The sequence below is a fragment of the Taudactylus pleione genome, unplaced genomic scaffold, assembly GCF_031769625.1.
Source record: "Taudactylus pleione unplaced genomic scaffold, aTauple2 ptg000768l, whole genome shotgun sequence".
Lineage (NCBI taxonomy): Eukaryota > Metazoa > Chordata > Amphibia > Anura > Myobatrachidae > Taudactylus > Taudactylus pleione.
The window spans coordinates 670,359-687,009 of NW_028285170.1; the positions used below are offsets into that span (position 1 = coordinate 670,359).

A 16,651-nucleotide genomic window follows, 5' to 3' on the forward strand; every position below is an offset into this window, starting at 1 on the left:
AACTTGCTAATTATACCATAGATCACTTCTCACCTTATCTGGTCCTGTTATTTTAGAAGGTTGCGCCATTGTCCACAGCATTATTTGTTTTCACTGTTTCATTGGCTCTTGTTCCAGATTGATCTTCTTATTGGACAGTTCATATGGTGTCATTAGGGGTATGGCTTGATCTTGCAGCTGTTCCTTTGTGTATTCTTCCCGCCAGAGAACTGGTATAAACTAGCTAAGACACTACATACAACATTTCAATATCTAACCATAATTACTCTATGATCCATAAATCGAGAACACAAGATGCAACTTCCTCATTGTTAGAACCGGAAGCCTGCAAACAAACAGGGCATCAGATTGATACTAAACATGACATGTCCACAGTGTTCTATACCTTTAATATCAAATACATGCATTTCATATAACCAATATCTTTAATATGAACCATATTGTGCAGGTACCTTTTATGTGTGCAAATATGTATATATGTTTGAGGTCGCTAATGTGCGTCTGTATTTTAAACTAAGGAAATGTTCATCAAGGTGTATATACCTCAGTAAGCCCACGCTCGTCCACGTGTACTTAAATTAATGTATATACCATTATCAATGTGTGTTTATTTACAATTATATGTGAGTATGTGTTGTGCTTCTACACAAAGCGCAAAGGGTGCACAGTGTGTAGGGGTCATGTATGGCGCAAACATGCGCTGTATGTGTTTATGTATTTTGGTGTGGGGAACGCAATTGTGCGCATTTGACTGCGCAATCGCAGAGCATCGTCCAATTCGCTCTCCAACACACCCTCTATGATGAGATTGTCAGATAATAATTTGCAAACGATCACAACCAATTATTTGACTTCGACAGTCCACCCTTTGATAGCAAACAATATGCTATCACACTTTGATCTTAACCATTAGTAGTCATGCATAATAATGTATTATTCAAGGTTATAATCGGTGCGACACAAGTAGGTCACTGAACCGTTAATGCGTTTCAAGAAGGTTGAACAACCCTTATACGCCATCTGCGGATCTATAGGATCATTGGTGGGATGTGGGATCTCATCGAACCTATAAAGGAAGTTTTGGGGACTTGAGACTACATTATCTAGGATGTTTAATAATACATCTATGCACTACCACACAATTCTATATTCCATTATCTGATGGTACACTCTACTTCAGGTTTGTAATGCAGTTCTACCTTGACCTTTGTATCCATAATATCATTGCTTACCACCATCATAATCTCTGTTTGCCCTTGTACATTTTTCACACTTCAATACATTAGGAACACACCGGATACATAAGCCAATTACTAAGATGACAATAAGTATGAGGATCAAGAGCTTTCCCACAGTCGCAACCAGTTCCTGGACCCACTCTCCTAGACCGGAGAACCATTTCATAGGGTTCAGCCATGAGAACCACTCCTCTACCTTTTCCTCTACTTCAGCCAGTGAAGCATTATGGTTCTTTAGAAATTCCCATTTCAGCTGCAGAATTTTATCCATCTTATGGTCACTAGTGTTCTTTGTGATGTACGTGCAGCACTTGACACCAAATTAGGTGGCCAAAGTCACACAGTACCCTCCTGTAACAGCAGTTAAATAATTTAACACTAGTCTATGTTGCACAAGTTCTTTCTTATAAGCCTGTAACTCTTTACCTGTATACCTGAACGTGTCATCATACATCTCGGTGATATCTATTAATTTAGCAAGATCTTGGATGTATCTGAAATTTTTAAGTACCCCGAGCGATCCTGATGGGATCTAGTGCTACCAAAATTTGGAAACCAGTTGTTTCGCTTATCAACTGTGTAGCTGTATGTATTTCACCAGGTATCATGTTTCTTTTGTCACGGTGTTCATAATGCGTATGAAGATATGGGGATGGTGTGTCTTTATGGATACCAAGCATTTCACCATGTGTAAGGGTCATAACCTCTGGGAGTACCCTTCCCAAGTAGCATAAACATTCAGAATTTGGAGAGAGCCACCTATATGCTTTCCTACCACATATAAAATACACGTCGTCTAGTAATACATAAGGAATAGAATTCATCATTATCATCGGACACATTTCTCTGACAAAGGATCCAACCCCAGACTCTCCCAACTGACTGGTACACGTCTTGGGTTGTACAATAACTACACAGTACCCTTCTGGTACTCTGCCAACCATTACCTTGGTGGAACTAAGTGTATACCTATACCGGAAGTATCTCCCACTGGTAATATTGCGTATAAGTTCACCATCTACTGGTTCATTATCAGCTCTGTGTGAAAAGGTCATTGTCTGATTGTTCCCGGACACCTCCCAATTTCCTGGTTTATTGGAATTGGTGATGTTCAAACATAACTGGGATCTATCCACCTGGTACTGGTGGAGCTTGAAATTTGGAGGCTTGGACATAATATATTTCCCGTCCAGCGTCTTCCCCTTATGTAATCCAAGGACCTCGGAGACATTTAACAGGAATGGTACTAGCCCTACATTATGTTGTCCCTGAGGCACGTGAGAGCACACCCAACATTCAGTCTGGTTTAAGACTTTGCCCACCAATGCATGATAATCCTCTAAAGGGTGCCCACCCCAATACTGGTTATACTTGGTCTGACACCGTTGGATGCATCTCTCATTGATTAAGGACCCACAATACTCACAAATACAGTATTCCTCAGACAATAACCCTTCACACTGTCTCCGACCTTATAGGATAACGGATCTTTTAGCAATTACTGTACTAAGTTCGGTCAGGTACCACCCTTGTGAATGTATTGCTCATTCTCCCGACTCCATGCCATCGACATCACCCTGGACCTCTCACTCCGCAATCTGCCCTCCGCCACAGGAACAGGAAATCCCGAAACAAACTAGATGAAGAGAACCCTGGAAGGGAACAGAAACTCCAACCCAACCCACATTTCCATTGTTGGAAAATTGGGCTGCAAATTTCTATAGCTCAGGTGCTCCACTGCAGCCCCTAACTCTCCCAGAACAGGCTCGCAATCGACAGGTCCACGTTATCTGTATCGACTCCGCCTTGTATCTCCAGGTGCTTGCCCTTTCTGCAGTGAGTGGAATGGACCCAGGTATCTCTCTGCTACTTTCAACGATGTTGTACTTGTCTGTAACACTTGATACGGACCTTCCCACCGATCACTCAAACAACCTGAATGTAAGAAATTTCGAATCATAACAAATTCTCCAGGTTTAACGTCATGATAGTTTCTGGCATTTCTGCTTCAGCTGCTGACTCATTTTTATAAGGTAGTTCACCGTAACCTCATTATTTTTAAATCATCCTGTGGACTTATTGTTTGGGAAACAACCACATTTAATAATATCTCAAAGGGGGACAGATTAAGAGGAGGTCTAGGAGTGGTTCTGATGCTATGGAGGACTAGCGGTAAGGCTTCTGGCCATCCTAGTCCCGTCTCAGCCATGATTTTACTCAATTTATTTTTAATCGTGCCGTTTACCCTCTCCACCTTGGCACTGGCTTGTGGTCGATACGGGGTGTGAAGCCTACTATTAATACCCATTAACTTACACATGTTCTGGAAGACATCACCTGTGAAAAGAGTACTCCTATCACTTTCAATGATCCTAGGGATACCGTATCTGCATACAAACTCCTGAACAACCTTTATAGCAGTAAACACAGCAGTATTAGTGGCAGCTGGATATGCCTCTACCCAATTAGAAAATACATCAATATAAACTAATACGTACTTCAGATTCCTGCAAGGTGGTAATTGGATGAAATCAATTTCTATTAGCTGAAAAGGTCCGTCTGTCGGAGGGATGTGGGATTGCTCAGAGGGTATTGGCTTTCCAACATTCTTCCTCAAGCAAGTCAGACAAGACATTGCTATCTTTCCAGCTTGAGAAGAGAAACCTGGTGCACACCAATATGCTTTGACTAGCCTGTAAATACCTCTTTTACCCAGGTGAGTCAGACCGTGCGCTGCCTCAGCCAAGCTTGGGTAATATGCCTTGGGAGCAACAGGTCTACCTTGTCCATCTCTCCAGAGTCCGGAGGACTCCTGGATACATCCCTTTGATCTCCAGACTACCTTTTCCTGAATGGAACACAATTTTTGCATCTCAATTAATTTTTGCGAGTCAATTGTTTGAAAAACCATCATTTGATTAACTGGCATGTTTACTCTTAAACCTGCTGCCCATTTGGCAGCTTCGTCTGCCCTGTTATTGCCCAGTGACACTGGATCTTCCTCGCACGTGTGGGCTTTACACTTAATGACGGCTACTGCCTTTGGTTTTTGAATTGCTGTCAACAGTCCTTTTATGTGATATGAGTGTGCTACTGGTGTACCCGCTGCTGTCATAAAATTTCTAAGACGCCATAGGGCCCCGAAATCGTGCACTACCCCTAAGGTGTACCTGGAGTCAGTGTAGATGTTAGCTGACTTACCTTCTGCCAGCTCACACTCTCTCCTCAATGCCACCAGCTCAGCCACCTGTGCTGAATGATGTGGACCAAGGGGTTTGGCCTATACGACATCCTCGTTGTTTTCAACAGCATAACCTGTACTTAATTCACCTGTGTCTGTTTGTCTATGACAACTCCCATCCGTATAAAATGTCACCTCTGCATTTTCTAATGGTGTATCACTTGTATATCAGGTCTTGCAGTAAAAGTCTGATTAAAATACTCCATACAATCATGTGTGTCCATATACCTGCAAAACTCACCTTCGACCAGAGACTCACCTTCCACCCTTTGTGTATTTCGAGACACATAAGGTAAGTACGTTGCTGGATTTAACGAATTGCACTGCTTTATGGTGATGTTTGCAGGTGCTATCAGGGCTAGTTCCCATTTTGTGAACCTAGCTGAGGAAACATGTCTGGTTTGGGCAGAATTCAGCAGAGCAGATACAGCATGTGGTGTATAAACAATCATGTCATGACCTAATATCACATCCTCAGTCTTATCTACCAGTAGAGCAGTTGCTGCTACAGATCTTAAACAGGTTGGGAGTGATCTTGCCACAGTGTCCAATTGGGCACTGTAGTATGCTACAGGTCTGCTAGCGTCACCATGTCTTTATGTGAGGACACCTGCTGCACAGCCCTCAGCTTCCGTACAATATAACTCAAAGGGTTTTTCATAATCTAGTATTCCCAAGGCGGGTGCTTTTGTCAGACTATCTTTAAGATTAAGGAAGGCCTGCTCTGTTTCCTCTGTGAGTAACACGATCGGGTTTTGAGGATGACAACAATTCCAGGTTCTGCAGTATCCACACATGCCCGAGAAGGTACGGATTTGCTGTTGGTTTTGCGGCAGTATCATGGTCTGTATGGCCTGGATTCTGTCAGTCGTCAAGTGTCGTAGTCCCTGGGTTAGACAGTGTCCCAAGTATTTAACCTTAGTCTGACATGGCTGTAATTTGTCCTTTGCAACCTTGTGCCCTGTTTGCGACAGATGAAGCAACAAAAGTTTAGCATCATTTAAACATGACATAAACGAATCAGAGCATAACAACAAATCGTCTACATATTGTATTAGAACAGATCCACTGGCAGTTAGAAAAGATTGTAAACTGTCGTGTAAGGCCTGAGAGAAGGTACTGGGGCTGTCTATGAAGCCCTGGGCCAATCGTGTCCATGTGTATTGTACCCCCCTGTATGTGAAAGTGAATAAATAATGGACGTCAGGATGAAGAGGGACAGAGAAGAAGGCAGAACAGAGGTCAATGACAGTAAAATGGGTTGCATTTGGTGGGATCTGCATGAGAATGAATTGGCTCTCTACTACCTTATTAACCCCTCTAAGGTCCTGTACTAGCCTATAACCTCTCCCACCACTCTTCACAGGAAAGATGAGGCTATTGGCTACACTAGCTGTACAGATTAAAATTTCCTGTTGGAGCAATCTCTTAATTACAGGATACACTTCTAGCTCTACTTCTGGTTTCAACGGGTACTGGGGAATTTTTGGAGCTTGCCTACCACTTTTTAGAATTACCATTACGGGAGCTACATTTACCATTAATCCAGTGTCCTGTCCATCTTTGGTCAAGAAAGAACCCGGTATTTGTGCTAACATCTGCTTTACCTGAGCTGGAGTTTTATCTGTAATCTTAGAGTGAAACATTAGCCTTTGTGGAGTGTCTAATATATCCCTTACCTCATGCGCAACTTTCTCTGGGATATCTAGAAATATACTATCAGGGGTACAATAAATGACACGTCCCATTTTACATAACAAATCTCTTCCCAGTAGGGTAGTAGGGGCAGCTGCTGCCAGGAGGAAAGAATGCCTGGTGTGTAGAGGACCGATCGTAACCTCTGCAGATTCTGTTAAAGATAATGCTGCACTTTACCCGTTACACCCATTGCTGGTACTGTCTTGCTGGTCACCTGTAAATTGGATGGAAAAATAACACTGATCTGGTCACCCCTGTGTCTACAAGAAAAGAATGTTTAGTACCAGCTACCTCAACCATCATTATAGGTTCTTCCCTAGTACTCCTAGTTAACCTGACAGGCTGTAGACTACAGGTGTGACCTGACCCCTAGAGCTGACTATCCTGCTCCAATAAGGCATTTACTGCCACTATGCGAGCAGGTGATTGCTGGAAATTTCCTGCATTCTGGGGATGTTTTGGAGCTCCCGGGTTGAGTGGTCCCTGTTTCCTTATTTTACAGTCCCTAATTAGGTGTCCCCTCTGGTTGCAGTTATAACACCTTCGTGGTTGGTATGGTCTGAGAGGTTGTTGTAATGTGGTTTGGGGAGTGTTGGAAGAAAGAGGTTGAGGATGTAGATATGGGGGTTGTGACTGTGTGTGGTATGTGTTCTGAGGCAAGGTATGTGTTTTGTTGCCGCAATGTGTGGTAAGGCTGTGTAATTTGTGACTGCGCAGGTTGATATGTATTGAGGACTTGTTGCTGCGCAGGTGGATAAGTGTCTGGTGGCTGTGGGTGTATTGTTTCAAGAGCTTGAATGCTAACAGCCATTAGCTTCTCACTCTGGGTTTCATGCTTCCTGAGGATATTTTTATCATGTTCAATTGCAGTTTCCCTGAGGGTGTCTACCGTAATTCCCCTCCACCCAGGAGTTGAGGTCTGAACCCTGGTCTTTAGATTGTCTTTTAGACCATCCATAAGTACCGTGATGACCATTTCTCTGTAGTGTGTGTTGTCTTTTATGTTCTCTATCCCTTTGTACTGTGTAATAGTCTGCAGCCCTCTGGAGAAATAATCTTCTGCAGATTCACTCTCATCCTGTTTAATTGTAAAAATTTTACTCCAGTTAACTACTACTGGAATATATACGTCCAATTGGATGATTATGCGGGTTATGTTATCCTGATTACTTCAGTTAAGGTATCACCTCCATCCAATACACAGGCTGTGATTAAACTTTTTCACGTCGGTATTGTGTGGAAGACAGGCCCGTAATACCACTCGCCAAACCTTGTTGGTTGGCTCATGAGCATTACCTAAATTATTTATAAATTTCTGGCATTTAGCTAAATCTTTTCTTGGGTCTGGGAAATCTGTCATTATGGAATGTAACTCCGCTCTCGTCCATGGACAATGCATTGCTACATCCCTTGTGGCCACTACACCATTCGCGTCCAGATTCCCATTGGGAACCGTTATTTTCCAGACGGGATGGATCCCTACCACATAGTTACCTTTGGCCTTGCTACCTGATGGGGGGTTCAGCCTACTACTGCTACGTATAGTATTAACAACTTCCGCTACTGTTACAGCGAGTGTTAATACTTCCTGTACTACCACTGATGGGGCCACCCCTGCTGCAGGCATTGGTGAAGCCACCAATACCTCCGGCACTGGTGGAGCCACTACCTGTTCTTGTGATGGTGTAAAATTTAACATCTGGGTAGCATGGGAAATGGCGGACATAACAACAGGTTCATCATCTGCATTATAAACATTTTCCTTATAGTTACTCAGGATTGGGTACAAGTTACTTATTAAATTTTTATGATTTTTGAGATTAGCTGTACCTTCATCCGCATAGGACGGAGGAGGTGCGCATGCGCTACTAACATTACCTTCGGCAACGCTACCTTGCTGTACGTGCACGCTCCCTTGCGTCACACACACAACGCTGTTAATAGGGGCTGATGGCTACCTTGCCGTGCGTGCGCGATCCCCTGCATGTGCACGCTACGCTAGTTTGCGCACCACTAAGCCACGTATTTCCCTCCTGCTGCCACAACTTCAAGCAATCATTATACTTTATGCTTTTCTTCATGGATTTCACCACACAGATGCTATCCCTAACATTGTTCAATATCTCCACATCAAAAGGTTTGCCACACTTTCTCGTCATCTTAATCCATACATCACAGTACGCAGTTGCATACGCACCGTACTTTGTATACATTATATGCCGTGCCTAACCTGTCGGCCCTTCCAAAAGCAGCGCATCGTCGACCATCCCCAAGGACTGCTTAGTGCCCATCTGGGGAAACCTCTAACACAGCTTAGGTAACGTGGACCGGTGAACGATTCAAGAGCTAACGTTCACGCACTCCTTCCCGCTGTGCACAACCAGCCCGCTAAGCGTAATGGACAGCATGCACAACGAGGAGCAAAACTTATGCCTATGCAACTATCCTGCCTTCTGGATAGGTAACACACACTAGTCATATCCACTAGGGAACACACAGTACCCCTAGACAGTGGGAACACACAGTACCCCACAACAAATCCCTTTTCGAGTACTTTGCACTGCTAGCATTTAAGGGTTCCAATAACCCTTACCCATTTTCAGTGATTTCCCCCACCACAACTCAATTCACAATCAGGGCTTGCCCTAACCGTGCGGTTCAATCACAATGCTCAACGGAATGGGTATGAAATCCCGGCTGCCACATGGCCGGGAGTTCGATTCCCACCAGCAGCAGCCCGACAAAAGAGCAGAGCCCGGCAGCAGATGACCGACAGCTCTGGAAATCCCGATCGTCCCTAGGTAAGTATCTACTATACTAAACTAACCCCCTAATCCTCCTTTAGGGTGCCTAACCCTAATCCCCCTGGAAGTCGCTAAATAATTGCTGTCCAGCCCAATGTGTGGTTCCAAAGCACATAAAATTATATTATTCAACAAAAGAAAAAATACGCGCTTTGATCCAGACAATGAGCGCAAATAATTATAATACAAGGTACAGCCAGATACATACGCATGCGCCCTGGATCCAGGTCACCAGCCGATCAGTCCTGATGTCTGCAGTCATTAAATGGGTAACGACTGAGGACTAGCCCATGGGTGCAATTATATATACTCTTACAAGAAGTGGCAACACAATGGGAACAGACAAACACTGTTTCATTGGTTCTTGTTCCAGATTAATCATTTTATTGGACAGTTCATATGGTGTCATTAGAGGTATGGCTTGATCTTGCAGTTCCTTTGTGTAGTCTTCCCGCCAGAAAACTGGTATAAAATAGCTAAGACACTACATAGAACATTTCAATATCTAACCATAATCTCTCTATGATCCATAATTCGAGAACACAAGATGCGACTTCCACATTGTTAGAACCGGAAGCCTGCAGACAAACAGGGCATCAGATTGATACTAAACATGACATGTCCACAGTGTTCTATACCAATAATATCAAATACATGCATTTCATATCATAACCAATATCTTTAATATGAACCTTATTGTGCAGGAACCTTTTATGTGTGCAAATATGTATATATGTTTGTGGTCGCTAATGTGCGTCTGTATTTTAAACTAAGGAAATGTTCATCAAGGTGTATATACCTCAGTAAGCCCACGTGCGTCCACATGTACTTAAATTAATGTATATACCATTATCAATGTGTGTTTATTTACAATTATATGTATGTGTTGTGCTTCTACACACAGCGCAAGGAGTGCACAGTGTGTAGGGGTCATGTACGGCGGAAACGTGCGCTGCCGGTGTTTATGTATTTTGATGTGGGGAATGCAATTGTGCGCATTGGACTGCGCAGTCGCAAAGCATCGTCCGATTCGCTCTCCAACAGACCCTCGACGATGAGATCGTCCGATAATAATTTGCAAATGATCACAACCAATTATTTGACTTCGACATTAGTAACGGTCAGTGCAGGTACATTGTGACAGTTGGAGGTTATTAGTAACGGTCAGTGTAGGTGCAGTGTGACAGTTGGAGGAAATCAGTAACTGGTGGTGCAGTGTGACGCAGGAAACCAGTAAATGTCAGTGATGATTCAGTGTGACAGTTGAAGGTAATTAGTAACAGTCAGTGCAGTGTGACAGTTGGAGTATATTAGTAACTGTCAGTGTAGTGTGACAGTTGATCTTCTGACTCACTGCTCTCCCGTTGGAGCTCTGCCTGCCCCCCTCTGGTACATATCAGCCTGTACCTTGAGATCAGTGCTGTTTTAGGCACTGGAAGCCATCCAGAGCGAACTTGCTTAAACTAAAATTTCAAATCAGAGACTCCACGGCCTACTTGGTAGGCACCATGTTAGGTCTCCAAGGCCCTCACGACCTTCAGACTTATCCAGAAACTTAATCCTGTTCAAACTACACCAAAATGCTTAATTTAGTGGAGCTAGGTATAAAACTCTGGCCGTCTATAAAGGACAAACCGACAAAAACACACTTTCTCACTTATTATATAGATATGGTCATTAGAGAAGCTGTAGTTAGTCTTCCACACTGATATTCTTCTGTTTTACTTATGTATTGTATCATTTATTGGTATTTACGTGTTATTTTTTTGTTTTGTGTGTTTTTTAAGGTAAAGAAATGACTGATCTAAAGGCAAAAGATATAGAGGGAGAAGAGGAGGCATATATGATTGGTAGTCAGCAGTTTAAAGAAGAGGAAATCACTACATGTGTCAGTGCAGGTAAATAACAAACACTTATTACTGAAGAGTCATATTTTCCCTTTGTGCAGTCACTACAACAATCTCTTATCCTGCACCCTCCACTGTCAGTACAAACTAATGAGGGAAATATATCTGCCCAGTTGGGGAGTCAGGAGCCATCGGCCCCTATTATATTCCTGCTCTCCTCCTCACAATGCCACTGTGTGTTACCAGCCCAGAGATCTGACCAGTCCCCTCCCCACACTATCTGGTGTATCTCATACATAAGGAGCCATCAGCCCCTATTATACTCCTGCTCTCCCACTCACATCATGTCACTGTGTGTTACCAGCCCAGAGGTCTGACCAGTCTCCTCCTCACACTCTCTGGTGTATCTCATACATTAGGACACATCAGCCCCTATTTCTCCTTCATCCACTAGGGGACACTGGAGTCTAAGTACAGTGGGGTATAGATGTGGGATAACTGGGAGCTGGCACTTTAATAAATATGAATAGTAGCTTGCTCCTCCCTCACTATACCCCCCCACAGGTCAGTCTTAATTTTGTGTCAAGAGAGCTGGTCACATACAAAGAGCTCTCTGCTAAAAATCAAGGATCCTCGATCAGCAAGAGGATCAGACAGGCAGCTCCCTGCCTGTCTGCTTCATTGGAGCTGCCGGGGAGACCTCGCCGCCGCTGCTTGTGGCGTGCGTTGGAGTCTTCAGATACAGAGACCACTGTCTCTGGGTGTTACCTAGACAAGCTGCGTGCAGCGCTCATCGCGGTCCCCCATTAGCTCAGCCCGCCGCAAGCAGGTTAGTGACTCCTGGCACTCTGAGTAGCAGGGTGGCTAGGAAAAAATGACAGGCGGGCATTAAAAAGCAGCAACTTGATACAGCGCTGAAAGGCGCCAGAATGCAGGGGGTGGATCCTAACACACAGTTCTGCTCCTGCCTCCCAGCTGCCCCAGCGCTCCCAGAAAGAGGCTGGTGGCCATTTTAGAAGACACAGGCTGCTGACAAATGCAGAAGAGAGACCTGTCTGCCCAGATTGTGACTGCATGGTGAGGTTAGACTTGTGAAGAGCAGGTCAGACTGTGTTTACACAGCGTTTAAAGCACAGTATATTGTGTTACACAGCGCTGGTCTCTGCATCAGCGCTGGCTGGGCTGGGTTAATAGCATAATCTCCCTCTATGCCCTTAATCTCTTCTTTCTAAACAGTCTCTCTGTCTGTGTTTGTGTGTATCACTACATTTTCTGTGTGTGTGTGTGTGTGTGAACAGTGAATTGGTATCATGACTTCAAAGGGGTCTAAGGCTGCACAAAAAGCTTTCTCCCGTAAGAATTGTGCAGAGAAGTTTACACAGGGACTATCATCCAATTCCCTGTTGTGTGAGAAGTGTGGTTCAGAAACACAGACTGCAGCATCCCCACAACACCCTATTTGGGCTGATCAAATTACATCAGTCATGTCTCAAATGTCTGCTGAGCTTGAAGCTTCTCGCAGGGAGAGAGAGGTTGAATTTGAGAGGTCCGCCTTCTCTGAACCAGACTGGGCGTGGTCTTTAGCCAAGTCTGTAGAAGGGCTCACAAGGGTTATGTCAGCCCAGGTTCCTCCTGTGGCAGAATCCTCTAGTGTCCCTGCTAGGAGACTAATACCGAATCCCCTTATGTGGGATGATCCGGAAGAGGACGGCATGCCTGATACAGAGGAAGGGGAGTTACAGGACCCTATAGAGGAACAGGCGCCAGAGGAAGCGGAGCCTTTATCTCAGGGTGTAGAGGCGCTGATTGCAGCTATATGCCAGGTGTTACATGTTGAGGACATGGACCCTGTGGAAGTTAGGCCGTCTATCTTTAATAAGAAACAAAGACTAGCAGCCTCCTTTCCAGTGTCTGAGGAATTGGACGAGATCCTTAACTCAGTGTGAAAACACCCAGATAAAAAGTTGCAGATCTCGCATAAACTTTTATCCTACTATCCCTTTCCTGCAGAGAGAAGGAAATTATGCGAAACACCTCCTTCAGTGGACCCTTCAGTGTCACGTCTGTCTAAAAAGACGGTGCTCCCTGTTCCAGGAGCAGTTTCTTTAAAGGAGTCTTCTGACAGGAAGTTAGAAACTACCTTAAAGTCTATGTACACTGTAGCGGGGGTGTCCCTTCAACCCGCTTTAGTCAGCTGTTGGGTCAACAAGGCGGTGGAAGCTTGGGCTATGCAGCTTGCTGAGGGCCTTAAGACTGGTGTTCCGGCTGATGATCTGGTTCCTCTAGCGGAACAGATTGTCCCGGTTTCAGGGGACAGACCAGAAGTCCTGGGTGTGGACGCAGGCTCCAGCCATCACGCTCCACTGGACCGCCAGGGACACTATGGTGCGGAAAACCAGCGTCCCGAGGGTTAATGACCAGGCAGGGGAGACAGCCCCTCAGCTCGGCTTTCCACTGAGGTCTGGCTTTGCTGAGCTGCTCTCCTCCTCTGCCCACGCCCCCTCTGAGGTCTCCGGCGGCCATTTAGTCACAGCTCTCTCAGGACAGCATGAGGTCCAGTCCCCCTACATACTTCGCCCTTGGGTCAGCGTATGTAGCACTATTGCCTAACAGACACTGAGTCTGCGGTGTTGATTATAGTGCCATTGTGCAGGTTTCTTTCTACATTGTATGTGACTTATGCTGGTGTGGTCTATTTTTTTCACAAAACTGTCAGCATATATATATACCTTTTCTCTGATTCATGCCCTATCCTACAAGTGTAGTCAGGGTGTTTCTAATATCTCACATATATAAAGCTAAGTATTTGTGAGAATTGTCACATACTTTTGTGTGTTGCACTGTGCCATATCTGGCAGGGGAAACCCGTGCAGGTGCAGTCCGACAACTCCACCACCTACATCAACCTTGAAGGAGGCACTCGAAGTGAGGCAGCAATGACAGAGATGTCACGCATTCTGACATGAGCAGAAGGTCATCTCCCGGCCATATCGGCAGCGTTCATACTGGGAGTTCTCAATTGGGAAGCAGACTTCCTCAGCCATCATGACGTGCATCCTCGGGGAATGGTCTCCTCACCAAGAGGTGTTTCAACTCCTAGTAGACAAGTGGGACCTCCCAGAGGAGGACCTGATGCCTTCCCGTCACAATCACAAGCTGCCTGTGTACGGGTCCAGAACAAGAGATGCCGAGGCTATCTTGGTAGACGCTCTGTCAGTAAAGTGGACCTTCCACTTTGCGTACCAGTGTCCTCAAGTCTCCCTTCTTCCTTGAGTTCTAAGGAAGTTCAAACAAGACGGAGGCAATGTCCTGCTGGTGGCTCCAGCATGGCCCAGACGTCATTGGTACTCAGATCTTCAGAGTCTCTCCATAGACACTCCGTTACTGTTGCCTCAATGTCCGGACCTGTTGTCTCGGGTCCTTGCCTTTACCCGGACCTGGGTCGTCTGTGTTTGACGGCGTGGCTCTTGAGACATCCCTCCTAAGGTCCAGAGAATTCTCCAGCTCTATAGTTAACACTATGCTTAGAGCTCATAAGCCAGCCTCTGCTCTGATCTACCACAGAGTGTGGCATACATATTTTTGATGGTGTCGTCCCCGAGTTTGCGATCCCCAGGTGTTTCGGATTTCCAGAATTCTGGCCTTTCTTCAAGCGGGATTGGATCTTGGGCTCTGCCTAGTTTCCCTGAAAGTGCATGTCTCTGCTCTTTTGGTGTGGTTTCAATTAAGGATTGCTCCTCTACCAGACATCTGCACCTTCCTTCAGGGTGTCCTCCGGATTCAGCCTCCCTTTGTCCACCCAGTGACTCCTTGGGATTTGGCTATAGTGCTTAGGGCTCTCCATTTGAACCTCTGACTTCAGTGGAACTCACAAGGTTTGACAGCAAAGACTCTATTCCTTCTGGCCATTGCTTCCGCCAGAAGGGTGTCAGATTTAGGGGCACTCTCCTGTCTCTCCCCATTTCTGATATTTTACAGGGACAGGGCTGTGCTTCGGACTCGCCCTGGTTTCCTCTTTAAGGTTGTTTCTAGTTTTCACATTAATGAAGAAATTGTAGTCCCGGCCTTTAAATCTCTATACCTCTCGGTTGGTGAGGCCTCTTTGGATGTGGTCCGTGCCCTCAGGATTTACCTGGACCGTACCAGTTCCCTTAGGAAATCGGACTCCTTGTTTATGCTCTATGGATTTCACAAGAAGGGATGGCCAGCCAGTAAACAAACATTGGCTAGATGGCTTCGTACGGCTCAGAGGCTTACACTCAGGAGGGCCTTCCTATCCCGCCCTGTTACTGCTCATTCTGCTCGGTCTGTGGGTCCCTCGTGGGCAGCTCCGCTGTGGCGCCTCGGCTGTTCAGCTTTGTAAGGCGGTCATGTGGTCTTCTGTTCAGACCTTTCTAAGGTTCTATGCCTTTGATACCTTTGCCTCTCAGGATGCTTCCTTTGGGCGCCGGATTCTCCTCTCAGCGCAGGAGCATCCCCACCCTTAAAAGGATTGCTTTGGGACATCCCCAAGGTCTCCCTGTGGAGCCTATGGACCCTGAAGAAGAAAATGAGTTATGGTAAGAACTTACGTTTAACTCTTTCTTCAAAGTCCATAGGATCCACAGGGCACCCGCCCTGACGCACCTGGCTTCAAATAGGTTGTTTCTGGTCACCGTTTTCCCGTCTCCTCTATGAGTGTGTGGACCCTATGGACTTTGAAGAAAGAGAGTTAACAAAGGTAAGTTCTTACCATAACTCTCATTTTTAGGAGCCATCCCAGTACCTCAGTGCGGAGGGGGATTAAGCCTGGCGGCTGCAGCGATGCTGTGAGAGTTACTGTGTTCGGGACTCTAGTCCTAGATGCAGGGATACGATCTATAGACCTGGAGCCTCGCTCACAATACCCCACCACTGGTTTGTTTGGTATGAAATTCTGATACAATTGTAATATTTAACCACTTAACTTTTTTTTTTTTTCTCTAAAAACCGCTCCAAAATTGTCGTTTTTTTTTGTTTTGTTTTTTTTTATTACAAATCTTAAAAAAAAAAAAATTTCAAACACAGGAACATCAGAACCACCATTGTGACACTCGATTTGAGAATGGATCGAGGCACAAGGTACGTTAGGTGCGTGAGGTTAATTTACTTTTTACCAGCAGCTGCTAATCTTTGCAGCCGCTGGGTGGGGGGGGTCCTGCTTTGCTGACCGATCAGCAGTGATCGGTAGCACAGCAGACACAGAGGGAGAGGGTGCAGGCAAGCAGAGGAACCGGGATTCTCTTCCTGCATCTGCCCTCATGTTTATCTGACTGGTTGAGATTTTACAACCAGAGCAGATAAAGAACTGCCAGGCAAGTGGTTAAAAGTATCATTGCACTTACCTCTTCCCTGGTGGTCCAGGGGTATTTGGCTCCCTTTTTGGGACTCTGGTCTTCCCCCTCCCAGGGAATCAGAGTGGCCTCCCATGCAGCCTCCTGCAATGACATGAGGAGATGCAGGGAGAGCTAGCCAGCACAGCCACCTGATTGTTTTCTTGGAGCTCCAAGGAGATGACACTCGGTGGCCAAGGAGGCTGTTGTCTGGGGATCTTTTCTCCCTGCCTCTGGGCCCACATTCAGAGAGCGTGGTAGTTTCCGTGCAGAATTCTGGAAGTAAATTTTTAGTGGTCACCCCCAGACTTGCTGGCACCTGGGCTGCTGTTACCTTATTGTTTGTTTTGCATTTCTCCTGGACGCTCCTTAGGTATTTTTCTCTGATGTCTGGATGTGCGGACCCTAGACGTTCAGTCTCACAGATCTGTACTGTCACACTGCTGGGGATGTGGGGACCCTAGACGTATTA

At 45.4% G+C, this 16,651-nt stretch overlaps 1 protein-coding gene across 1 annotated transcript in view; it reads left to right on the plus strand.

The window, feature by feature from the left end:
• The window catches only part of LOC148476844 (uncharacterized), a 370,508-nt gene that overhangs the window by 344,942 nt on the left and 8,915 nt on the right, over positions 1 to 16,651 (plus strand). The window contains exon 10 of the mRNA XM_088457573.1: positions 10,769 to 10,879. Coding sequence (XP_088313699.1) covers positions 10,769 to 10,879 — 111 coding nt within the window. The remainder of the gene's footprint in view (positions 1 to 10,768; positions 10,880 to 16,651) is intronic.